Source organism: Corylus avellana, chromosome 6 (genome assembly GCF_965113065.1).
Source record: "Corylus avellana chromosome 6, dhCorAvel1.hap1.2, whole genome shotgun sequence".
Taxonomy (NCBI): domain Eukaryota; kingdom Viridiplantae; phylum Streptophyta; class Magnoliopsida; order Fagales; family Betulaceae; genus Corylus; species Corylus avellana.
This window is the reverse complement of record NC_142495.1, coordinates 7,825,997-7,839,592: the sequence shown is the minus strand read 5'-3', so window position 1 is coordinate 7,839,592 and position 13,596 is coordinate 7,825,997. Positions and strand designations below refer to the sequence as shown.

The following is a 13,596-nucleotide window of genomic DNA, read 5'->3' as shown; positions in this document are numbered from 1 at the left end:
AAATTCACCAACCGCACTTTGTAATTTGTATGTTTGTATTTTATGGTTAAACTCATCATGTGATGTTTGTATTTTCTTTGTTAATTGTAAGCAAAAGTGTGGAATTGAAATATGAATTTCATCTAAAACACTAGGGCTTAAAAAAAACACTAAAACATGCTCAAAACACTAAAAATTGGCCCAAAACATTTTTAAAACTATTTAAAATAGGCCCTAATAGAGACCAAATCAATGTCCACAAGATTAAAATAAGCCCAAAAGATGGCTTAAAAAAACACTAGAAATTGCTCAAAAACATTTTTAAAACTATTTAAAATATGCCTTAATAGAGACCAAAAGAAGGTCCAAAAAATTAAAATAGGTCCAAAAGGTCCATTACTTAATATGCATATAGCAGTTAATAACTGCAAGCATAGTGCTTAGTAATCCTATGATGCAGATGCGGATGCGGATGTAATTACTTAAAAGTGATAATCGCATAATTCGTACAAATGCAATTATTGTTAATAACCGCATCTGCATCCGTATGTACAACCCTAGTTGTGTGGCAACCCCGACTAGGAGCGGCCACCCTTGTAACATCCCCTAGCTTGCTTAGGTTAACCCTTTGGTAAGTCCCATGCTCTACAAAGTCCATCCAAAGAAGTCTTTGTTCTACTGGCCAAAGTATCCACCCTAAAGTCACCTACATATATATATGTCAAGATCAACTAGATGGACAGAGCTGCATGATAATTAACAAGTTGAAGGTGAATAAAATGATTGCGTAAAGTGGCAAAATCTAATTCAAAGATGGTGAGAGGTAGAGTGGCCGTAGAAGAATATATACCCTAAGCATGGATATTATACATTTTATTACTTTTTTTTTTTCCCTAATTGAAAGGAAAAAAGAGGTTACAAGGGCGAATTTTTCCCATTCGGATCCATTCTTGATCCGAATGGAAGAGAAAGAAAATTAACATGCACTTCAGCTTTTGTTGGGTTCTTCTACCAGAGAGATAAAACACTTATAAACTGTAACGACCTAGATTTCAAAACTCTTATTTAAATAATATTAAATAGATTAAAAATATAATTGATAAATTAGAACAATGATATGTGGATTAATGATATTAAATAACTATTTAGTGTTAAAGGTATATTACATTGATATTTGACCTCTTATGTATATTACTTCAATTCTAAAAATTTAGCTTCACTAATATGTTTATGGGCATAATCAAACCCAATCTAGTGAATAAATTATTTATATTGGTGTTTAGCGAAGTCATAAATTAATTTGAAGCTTTTCAGTTTTTTAGCCTAAAAAGCAGTGTCTTAATTTTCATACTGTCTAAATGAGATTAAAACTGCTAAAGAAAAATACAAAGGCTAGCCACCTTTGTTGAAAGCTTAAAGTCTTCTAGTAATGATGATTATAGTAAATATTCATGATTATAATGATTTAATAAGACAAGTGGCCAAGTGGGAATGCAAATAGTTAAAGCCTAAGTTGAATTGGAAACTTTGTATAGGCCAAAAATAGACTCAAACGAACTCGGATGAAGTCGAACCAAAAATATAAAATGTTTGTCTCGGAGTCCTCTATCTACTCTCAAAATTTTATGTCAATCGGAGTAGTTTTGGACATTGAAAAATGGATCGGAATACACTGCCCTCATTTTGGACGAAAATACTATTTGGTATAGAGCATGAAATATGGACTAGGTTCATTCTTTTGGTTAAATCCATCTCAACCCTTAGATCAAAGGTTTAAAAATAAATCATAACCATTCATTCTCTTATAAATAGAGCCTAAGCTATAGTCACTTTCACTTAAGTTTTTACAATCTTAGAACAAGTAAAATTGTTTGCTCCTCCTTTCATTTTATTTCTTAGTTCTAGTCAAATACCATATAGCCTAGATCTTTCTTGTAGTGTTCAAGCGTTTTTCTAAAACTAGCTACCTAGAGAAGATTTGGTGGAGTTTTACTTCTAAAGGATTATTGGGTAAGTGTTTCTTGTATAAATATCATGATTTATTGCTTTTATTACTTGTCCTCATTTAATTGTTTAAAGACCCAATAAGCGTATAATGTAAAATAAAGTAATGGAACAAGTGAATTAATAATAAAGAGTTAGCGGACAAAATCAATTAAGGACTTATAATATTATCTATATATTATTTACTTTACAGTATTTACATTCAGTCATTTCTTTTATGTCATTTAAATTTCTGTTCATATTTCTGGCGGTAAGGACCATTTGATGTCATCCCCGAAATATGCATTATTTACATTAAGTTATTTCTTTTATGTCATTTAAATTTCTGTTCATATTTCTGGCGGTAAGGACCATTTGATGTCATCCCTGAAATATGCATTATTTACATTCAGTTATTTCTTTTATGTCATTTAAATTTCTGTTCATATTTCTGGCGGTAAGGACCATCATCCCCGAAATATGCATTATTTACATTCAGTTATTTCTTTTATGTCATTTAAATTTTAATTCATATTTTTGGCGGTCATCCCCAGAATATGAATTCGGTATTTACATTCAGTCATTTCTTTTATTGTCATTTAAATTTTGATTCATACTTTAGTAGGTACGGACCATTGGTCTCATCTCCAAAATATGAGTCATGTTTTATATATATTATTTATAATACTAGTTTGTATTTAGTGATACTGGCCATTAGCCTCATCACCAAAAATGAATTCAGGCATAAAGCTAGTTATAAGTAACTATCTTAGATTAATATAATAAAATGAGTAAGTAAAGATGAAGTGACGGATAATAAATAAATATAAAAAGATGAGAGTCTTTAAACAATGATATTATTGGAGAATGAACTAAGTATTGTTTGTATGTATGTATTATATGCAGAAGTGGAGCAGAATACTACACTAAGGAGAGTAAGTATGGATATACTTACTGAGTACTAGCTTTGTTTTATTGTTATAGGAATTCTTATTTTGTCTTATTGATATAATTTTGCAATACAACTGCTACATAATGTGTCTAATAAAATGGGCTGATAAGATAGCCACCTTAAGAACAAGCTGGGTGGATTGCCGCGAGGAACTGTCGGTATCTCAGTGGATGGGGGTATATAACCGTCCAACAGGCCTAATATATAACTAAGCTGGGGCGGTGTAGTTGCCAGCACCAAACAGGTAAACCTCTAAAGTGTGAGGGACATAACGGACGTAAGCGGGCTGAGAGCTCATGAGAAGAGGTCTGAAGAAAGATCATCATAAAACACAAACTAATCTGTCATTACGCTGCATTCACAACTCATTCATTATTATATATTTTAGTCTTTAATCTTATTTGTTCAAACTAGTCTTTTTAGTCTTTATATCTAGGAAAATAGATTACTCACTTGTTTGCCTATGTAAATATGATAACGTCATCTTTACATAGATCTTGATGCAGGGATAGAAAGTGAGGACGATGGTCCTTTTACTGGTTTTGATGGTTGATAGACCATCTGCTGCAGGATTTATGCTTACTCTATGGAGCAAGTCTCATTTATGTTAATCGTTTTTATTATGTATGGTGATGTGTGTAAACTTAATAGATATTACTATGTTAATTTAGGTGCCGTCTGTGGCATATATTTGGTACACCTAATGTATACATATGTTGTAATGAAAACCATGTTTCTATTTTATTTAATAATATATCACCTCGAGGTATTTCAGTCAGCTCAACTGCGTTGTGTAAGTTATTCCTACGTTATAGAAAAAGAAAAAAATATACATACTCCGCTGTAAGATTGTATTTTCTAAAGTTGCAGCGTCACGACTTCGATATTTGCTAGTTCAAATATCGGGGCGTTACATAAACACTTACCTAAATAGCATATATAACCCCCAATACAGTTAACTTCGACCAGAAAACACTTACCTAAATAGCATTCAATTAGATAAATGTTGTACATCCTAAATTTTATTTTTAAAAGTTGGTTCACAAATGATGTGTCACCATCCCATGAATTGGTGAACACTTCCCAAAATAATAAATCTCATGAGATAATGACACATAATTTGAAAACTAAGTTTTGAGAAAAAAAATTTGGAATATGTAACACTCCTCATTCAATTAATACAAGTTTCATAAGGTTTTGACGACCTCAAGGAATGTCCGAGATGTCGATGTCTCAAGATGCTTAGTAAAATTATCCCGGGTCAATTTATTATTATTATTATTTAATCGCTAAAAGCCAAACATATCTTTTATCCCATGCATGTATTCTAATAAATCTTCTCAATTAAGTTTAGTTTGGTAGCAGGATGTCAGCCCATGTAAGCAAATTTCACGTCATTTGCTTAAGTTTTATTCGGCCAATACGTTTGTTTGGTAAAGCTTTCTTCTTTTTATTTGTTCTCAAAATAAAAATATGAAAGTCTTCTAATCAACACTTATAAACAAAAAATAAAATAAATAAATAAATAATATATAAATTAATTTTTTTTTAAAAAAGCCATGAAAGAGAAATTAAAAAAAAAAAAAAAATCCTAGGCGGTAGAGGAGGAGGGGTTCCCCCCTCCCCCTATTCCTTTCTCTTCCCCTATCTTCTTTCCTCTTTTGCTTAGATCTACCATCCTGACTCTTTACCGGCCTGTCACGTTCTACGCAGTGCCATCCTACTACATGTAATGCGGTTTTTAGATCTATTTTCTTCAGAATCATATTTGTCTTTCTCCATCAGTTCCATCCATTAATGCTACTGCTCACCGTGCTCACCAATCACCCCTTCTTCAAGCTGCCAGCCTTCATACATCATTATACCAACCACTAGGAGTGGGGTGTTTTTTACTATTTTTTATTCTATATTTTCGTTTTTGCATCTGAATAAGATAAGTTTGATGTTGCTCTGACTACAGCAGGTCTTGGATTTGTTTGTTTTCTTAGGTTTTGCTGCAGATCTATATACTAATTGTGATGATAACATTTATATGGTGTTATTTTGTAATAGCCCTAGAGGCTATTGGTTATGTCATGCATAGTACTGATGGGGTCATGGCTAGAGTTTTCAACTTGTATCCTTGGCATTGTATGATTGGACATTTTACTCCAAATTGATTTTATATCAATGAAGATAACTCGTTTGTTCAAAAAATAATAATAATAATAACAAATAATTAAAATTCCAAAAGTCACAAAACTTTTGAAATTAGGCATAAATGGAAAATCAGTTCTTATGGTTGGCCTAAATTACAAATTACTCCTTACAGTATAAAAAATAATTAAGAGGTCATCAAAGTAATGAAGTTAAAATAACAATTTAATCCCTACAGTCAAATTTCGTTAAAACATCTGACAGATTTCGTTAGTGAGACATATAGCACCAATAAAATAATAACACGTACATCATTATTAATAAAAAAAATATAAATATATAAAATTTTAAATGGCGGACAATTCGTGCACCCAAGAATAATCATTCCTGGTAGTGGGCCCTCAAGCCCAAGATAAAGCTGACGTGTTCCATCGGGTGGGCCGTACTATGACAAAAGTTAGGCCCCTAGGGAACCCAACGACTAGATACCCATTAATTCCACGAGGATTACTTTGCTTCCTTGACACAGAATCATGGCATAGCACAAAAAAAAAAAAAAAAAAAAAAAAAAAAAAAAAAAAACCTTGTTAGATATCTTCTCTTATCCAAATTAGTAGCATAATCTGAATTAACATACTTAATGACACTATAACCAATATCACATTCTTTGTTTTATACTAAACCAACATTTGTACTTTCGCGTAAATACAAAAGTATTAATTTCATTGCCTGCTAACTAGTAAACTTGCATGAATTCGCCATGTATCATGAAAAGACCAAGCACATTGATGTCAAATATCATTGTCATTAGTATTTATGTGTGACTACAGTAAAATGATAGACTCCTACATTAAAAATATGTAAAATATGTGAATGGTTAATATATATAGCACTGAAGGTGAATAAAATAATTGTGTATAGTGGCGGGAAAAATCAAATCCAATTCAAGATAGTGAGAGGTACAGCCGCCATAGAAGAAGCATATAACCCTAAGCGATCAGTTGGTCCACATCATATGTAGCATGCCGTCGTGACTTCTAGGGGTGAAATTTAAAACCGCCTAACCGCAACTGCTAACCGTTAACCGCTATAACCGTTAACCGCTAACCGCCTAACCACTTTTAGTAAAAACTGCTAACCGCCTAGGCGGTTGCGGTTAGCGGTTAGTGGGTTTTGAAAATCCGCTAACCGCTACCCGCTAACCGCTTTTTATATATATATATATGTATATAATAACAATAAGTCATGAGTTTATGAACTTTTTTTGGTTAATTGAAATGGGCCTCAAGCTTCAAGTTTAACCATGTTGGTTTTTTTGGTTGCTTGTGTTTTATTTTATTTCTATGTGTGAGTTTATGAACTTGCTTGTGAGTTTATGAACTTATTTGAGTTTATGTATAAGACTACAAGTGAAGTGATGATTTTGTTGTAATTTTATTTGTATATTATATGATGTGTAGATTTGTAGAAGGTGGCCAACAAGATTTTGGTATATAGCAATTTTTAATGCTAAAATGGCCATGAAAAGGGGAAAAAAAATGTTTAAAATGAGCAAAAAAAATGTTTAAAGTGAGCCCAAAACCAGCCCAAAATCGTCCAAAAAAAAAAGCCCAAAAAAGCGGTTATTCCAAAGCGGTTAACCGCTAACCGGGCGGTTAACCGCTACCCGGTTAGCGGAGGCGGTTAGTAAAAATTACTAATCGCCTAGGCGGTTGCAGTTAGCGGTTTTAGCCACTAACCACTAACCGCAACCGCTATTTCACTGACTTCATACATACTGTCCACCAATTATCCAAGTTATACCATTTTATTACCCAAAAAGCATAATGATCGAGCTACGTACACCTGGCATTCAATATAAACACAAATTAAAGGCTGTGTTTGGCAACGGCCAGCAATTTAAACATGGACTATTTATCAAAAAAAAATTAAACTGCCAACGTTCTTATTTTTTCATTATATCAATCACTTTTTCATATTATTCAAGTAAAAAAATCACTATAAAACAAAATTTTTTCACTTTTCAATACTAAACATTCTTATTTTTTTTTACATCAATCAATTTTGCTACAATACTAAGCCAAACGGAGCCAAAGTTTAGACCCAAAGGAATGTCCGAGGTGCCAGTATCTCAAGCTGCTTATGAAAGGGCAGATCAGATTGGTGGTTCTGTCCTTTTGTTTTTTGGTTTTTCAATCGCAAAAAGTTATCTTTTATCCCATGTATTCCCATAAATCTTCTCAATTAAGTTTTGTTTGGTAGTAGGATGTCGGCCTATGTATTCCACCTCAAATTCTCGTTTTTTCACCTTTTCACGACATGCGTTTAGCCTATCATTTGCATAAGTTTTTTTGGGGGGCCAATCATATTTTGAATCACGTGCGGTGGATTCAACGAAAAGTTAAGTGAAGTAGTGGCAAAGGTTCAAAAACGCTGAGTGTAATTTTCCTAAAATTAAGATTTGGTTTATGGTTAGAGCTGGGAGAATGAGAGAACTAGCTAGAGGCCCCCTTTTTCCTTCATCATTACTCTTAATTAGTGTCAAAAAGGTATTTTTGGGTAGTGCTAATACTATATATAAATATTGTTGCTAAGCACTCACTTCCTTGAAGTAATACTAGATCATCCTCCTCCGAATGAAGTAGGCACACTAGCAACCATATGGATGGTGCACCAGAATTGGCTTTGGTTTTGAAAGTGTGGCTCTTCTTTGTCTTTGCCATTGCCATTCTTGCCAACTCAAAACTAGCTGCAACAAAAAATCATCATGCAGAAAGAAAACTTGCTACTGACATTCCAGGTAACTACTACATAGATTAATCTTGTAAATTTCGTGAACCTACTCTTTTTTTGTTGGAATCTTTCTTTGGTGCATTAATTCCATGTTATTGGGATTCTTGTCTGGAGTTTTTAAAAAAGTTTGGAGTAATCTTGAAAAATCACAATATGTATGATTCACAGGTCATTAGAAATGTGAGGGGCAAAAATGTTAAAGAACGGGAATTATTTATCTGATTTGTAGTTCATTAATTGTTGTTCTTCTTTTTTTTCCTTTCTATTTTTTCTCTAAAAATTAGTTTGACCCATGGCCCTTTAAAATGCAGCTCAAAAAATTAAGTACACAAGTAAACGTGATCCTATACGGCCTATAAAAAATGTGGTCCTATCGGAATTTGGTATAAATTTAGACCTGCATCGACGATATTTGTTGGTTGGTAAACAAGTTTTATCTGTAAAACTTTACCGGTAATGCAAAAGAGAAAATAAAACTTCAGCATTATAAGCATAATGTAGATCAACATTCAAAGATTGTCAAATTTTTTTGAATGGTGCGAATGGTTGTTAAGCACCAGAAGATCAACTGTCTATTAACTTGTTTAGTCAGTTGTTTTACTTGTGCTTACTCGTCCAATTTCTACCACTACTATAGAACCTGCATTTTCAACAATGAATATTGTCAAAACTAGGCTTCGCAATAAAATTGAAAATGAGTGTTTTTGACTGATACTTTAATGTCGTACATCAAAAGAAAAATTGTTGTGAAATTTAATATAGATCCAATCATGGATGATTTTCGGAACCTAAAAGAATGATAGGATCCATTTTGATGATCGATTGAATTGAAAATTGAAATATCTTTTCTCTTGCTTATATTTTCTTACCGTTAAATGAATATTAATTTAGTTTCTTACAAATTGATTTAATCTTCAATCTTAATAGATTTCTTATTTATACTTTATCCCCTCCTTTGTAAAAATTTCAAGGTTTCATCAGTATTGACTGTGGCAATGATGAAGATTCAATTGACAAGGAAACCGGCATTCCTTACAAATCTGATAAGGAACTTGTGAATACTGGAATAGTTCAGACAATATCCCCTAACTGGTCTGGCTATATCACACAGCAGTTAAAGACGTTAAGAAGTTTTCCGGTGGGATCAAGGAATTGTTACACCCTAAGACTGGAGCAAGCCAAAAACAATAATTATATGATTAGAGCTCAATTTCTGTATGGAAATTACGATGGCAAAAACCAGACCCCAATATTGGACCTATATCTTGGCGCCAATTGGTGGACGACAATGAATTCATCCGGTCCAATTTATTCTGAGATTATTTATGCTCCCTCAACGGATTACATAGATGTGTGTCTCGTGAAGACTGGCGATGGGCTACCCTTCATTTCATCATTGGAACTACGACATTTGGACAATTCCATTTATCAAACTCAGTACGGCGCTCTATCAAATGTAATGCGATACGACATTGGCGGGGCAACTGGAACTAAATCACCTATCATCAGGTAAATCAGTTGTACCATCATGGATCTTATACTTGTGTCAAGATCGCTCGAAGTTTTGCACACGCTTATAAAATTTTGTACACATTAGATGAAGATAAATTTTCACAACTAGGAGCAAAACCTGTCGGCCATCCGAAACGCTCTGATAGTAATAAGCACAACCCGAAATCATTTGGTACAAAAATTTACGAGCATGTACAGAACTTTGAGACGATGGTGTCGACGGATGGCACAAAGTGATTCGAGTTCGTCTGTTCCCCTGATGTTAACAATTGAACGACAACTTTTTCTAGAATCACTTCATCACTTATAGATGAATAGGGCCGACAATTTTGACACGACCCGCGAATCCGACACGAACACGACACGAAAAAACAGGTATTGGGTTTAGGTTAATCGGGTTCGGGTCGTAATCGGGTCTACCCGATTACGACCCGAAAATTTCGTGTCTAGTGGGTCGACCTGCTAGACACGATTACTGTACAGGTTGGCGGGTCGACCCGCCAGACCCGGATTTTTTTTTTTTTCCCTGCCTTGCGACCCGCCTGACCCGGATTTTTTTTTTTTTTTTCTCTTTTTTTCTTCCTTGCTGACTCCTCACGTTTACTTACAGACTTACGGACTTCTTTTTTTTTTTTTTAATTTTATAAGTATAGACTTTAAGAAATTAAGACTTACTTTACCATTTTCAGCCTTTGGGGACAAGGAAGCCTGCTTCAAGAAATAAGTTAACACATAATTACCAATAAAAGAGAAAGCCAACAAGAAAACTGTGATTTTCATTGTTTAAATTAATTTTTTAACACTTTTGTTACATGTGGGACTAAATAATAAGTGGACTATTTTAATAAATGAACTTACTTGTTTTAACTTTTAACTTTTAAGTTTAGGTGAAATTATGAGTTTAGTAATTTTTTTTGGAGTACAATTTGTCAATTACAGTCACTTGCCAATATATATATTTTTTTCTTATCCTTTATTAGAGCCTTTAATCTCTTTGAACTCAATTTTTTGCATTGACTATATTGATATATTATTGTATTAGTATTATTATTACAATTTTGAATTTTATTTTATTTTATTTTTTTATTATTATTTTTTTTAATTTTATGGTTTAGGGTAATCAGGTCGTGTCGGGTCATATCTATCCAATTAGACCCGGTTATTTTAAACGGGTAAAACGGATCGTGTCGGGTTATCCGGCTATTTTCGTGTCATAATCGTATCAAACCCGATTACCCATTTAGCTAAACGAGTCGTGTCTGGGTATAGGTTAATCGTGTAACGGATACCCGCGGGTCGTAATCGGGTCGTGTCAGGTACCCATTTTGCCATATATATATATCAACATGAAGCAGCCTTTGCATCTTTCTTTGTGATAAATACAAAATAGCCTCTTGAGTCTTGACACAATATGATCAATGCATTTGTCTGAATTAGGTATCCAGATGATGTGTATGATCGGCAATGGATGCCTTTGCTATTTGATAGTTGGATTCCAATCGCAACCAATTTGACCATTTACTCCCAAGGCAATGATAACACATATAAATTACCGGCCGCGGTGTTGAGGACTGCTGCCAAAACACCCAACGCCAACACTGCCTTGAACATATACTGGAATACTGCACATTCTCTTTCCAAATTTTACTTTTACTTTCACTTTGCTGAGATTGAGATGCTCGGAGCGGGTCAGCGAAGGGAATTGACGATCACTTTGAACAATGAGAGCAACCTAATCTACATGAGAGAATCTGTTAAACTTGATTATCTACATCCACTCACCAGAGTCCAGAATGATCCGCCAATTAGTGGAACCCAGATTAAACTTTCAATCAATGCATCTGGGGCAACTATGTTTCCTCCAATCCTCAACGCCTTTGAGATTTTTGCGTTACAGGAGCTCCCAAATAAACCAACGGCTATAGGTGATGGTACGTACGACTTCTTCTATGATCTCATAATTCTATATGATTTTGTATTTCTAAAATCATATTTTAAATTCTTTTATTTTTCCATTAAAAACATTAGTTGAAGGTATCATGGAAATCAGGGAACGGTACACCGTGATTAGAAACTGGGAAGGGGATCCATGTGTCCCAAGTGAATACTCATGGGATGGTTTGAATTGCAGTAATGACAATTCTCCAAGGATCATATCACTGTGAGTATGCTTTTTGATATTTTGAAATGAAAGATAAAAATAAAAAATCCATTTTGATGGAATTTCCAAACATGCACTTAGCACCCCCCCTCATTTGTGAGACCAACTAATTGCATGAGAATAATTTTGTCTTTATTGCAACTTATATGCAGAAACTTGAGCTCAAGTAAGCTGGCAGGGGAGATTGCAGCTTCATTCTCCAATCTCGAAGCACTGCAATCCTTGTGAGTCTTCATTTGTATTGAAATAGATATATTGGCAAATGGATATCTTATACTGCTAAAGGTTTTAATGCTTGGAGATCGAGCATATTTGTTGGATTTGATATTAGGAAATTTTTACTAGCTAGGAAAGTGTAAATTTTATGTGCAAGTACTCTTGTAATTGAATATCACGCTGTAAACAAATATCAAAACAATTTTTTAGCTTAACATTTACGAATATCTTTATCCAAAAGCTTACAAACTCTTTTTGTGTCAGGGATTTGTCATATAATGACTTAACTGGGCCATTTCCAGAATTTTTTGCACAACTGACGTATTTGAACACCCTGTAAGTTGAGTTTTGATCGAGATATTGTGAACCTGACCTTTAAGGAAGGAATTTGAGGTGATGAGCTTAACACTATATATCTCTGCAGTGATTTAAGTGGTAACAAGCTCACAGGATCAATTCCTGAGGCTCTTGTGCAAAAGGCTAGGGATGGGGAATTTGTCGTGAGGTTAGTTTATGATCTTCTTGCTTCCCATGTTTCATTTTCTTCAGTTGGTTAATAAAGCTAATTTCAATTGTCTTTGACCTTTTTTTTTTTTTTTTTCAATCTCTTTCCTTTATAATTCCTTGTTGTACCTGGCATATTTTCATTTGTTCAATGTAGTGTGAATTTCTTTTATATTTCCAATACTAATTGCATGATGAAATAACCATCTATCTTACTATGGCATCTTACTTTGATGCACTTTATGCAAGAGTTGGCGACAATCCAGATCTTTATGAGACAGCTGACTCAGCTCCAAGCAAGAGAATAAAGAAGAAAAATAAGTTTGTTATTCCTGTTGTTGCATCGTCTATAGTAGTCCTGATCCTTCTGCTTCTGCTCATCTTTGGTGGTCAAGTGAAGAATAGAAGGAGGTAGTTCTTTCTTTATCTTCTACTTCTCTGTAATTCTCATTAGAATTCAAAGAGGTGAACTTATTTCCAAGAAGTATAGCACCCAATCATAACTGATCTTATTTTTCTTGTGATACACAAAGCATTTAAGAAGGTTATGAAATTTTTTTATAGAAATTGAGGGGGACAAAAAAAGAAAATAGCTTCTCATGAGAGGCCATTTTGACCAAGCACACGATAGTAGTAAAAGTAAACTATGCAAACTGATCAAAAACTGAATTACATCCATGTACCTCCAATGTAATACCTCGCCAAAACATGTTGCAAAAACCAATTTTTGGGGATAATTTATTATAAAAACAAAACAATAACCCCAAGAAAAGATTTAGTATTTGTATGGTGACCTAAAACACCAATTGGTATTATTCACAATTTTATTCACAATATTATTCACAAGTTTTAAAAGAAATATTTTTGAAAGTAAATTTTACAAAAGAATGTTACGTTAAATTTACTTTTATCTACATGATAAAATGTTCACAATCACACAATCACACACTAACACTAGCTTATTTGCTTACTGAGCCGTAGACTCATTATTCTACCTGTAAATGTTGTTTACAGAGACACGTTAAAGTAATATCAAACGACAGAACAACGACGAGGAGAGATCAGGAGCTTGAGCTAGCAATAGTAAGCCTAAGGTATTAGATTTGCATAGTTGACAAGTTTGAGAAATATCATGTAACGAATATTTATGTGACAAGTTACTGCAATTGTATGTATAGATGTTTAAAGCTCTAGTGAATCATTGTTTATGAAAAGTAGTAGGTAAATTATATTGCATTTTCCACTGCAATGTTGTATCTTAATAAATCTAGAGTAAGGAGCTAAGATCATTGCAAGGAGCTTGTGTTTTGAGATTTTGCGCTCCAAGCAATCTCCTACAAGAATGCTTAAATGCTCTCCC

General features: G+C 33.6%; 1 protein-coding gene across 1 annotated transcript; it reads left to right on the top strand.

The window, feature by feature from the left end:
• The first annotated feature begins 7,711 nt into the window (after positions 1-7,711).
• Positions 7,712-12,651, top strand: LOC132187815 (putative leucine-rich repeat receptor-like serine/threonine-protein kinase At2g19230). The gene is made up of 8 exons (XM_059602254.2): positions 7,712-7,850; positions 8,815-9,352; positions 10,793-11,286; positions 11,384-11,516; positions 11,669-11,740; positions 11,997-12,068; positions 12,157-12,237; positions 12,486-12,651. The coding sequence occupies exons 1-8, from the start codon at positions 7,712-7,714 to the stop codon at positions 12,649-12,651; spliced, it is 1,695 nt and encodes a 564-aa protein (XP_059458237.2).
• Positions 12,652-13,596: the final 945 nt, after the last annotated feature.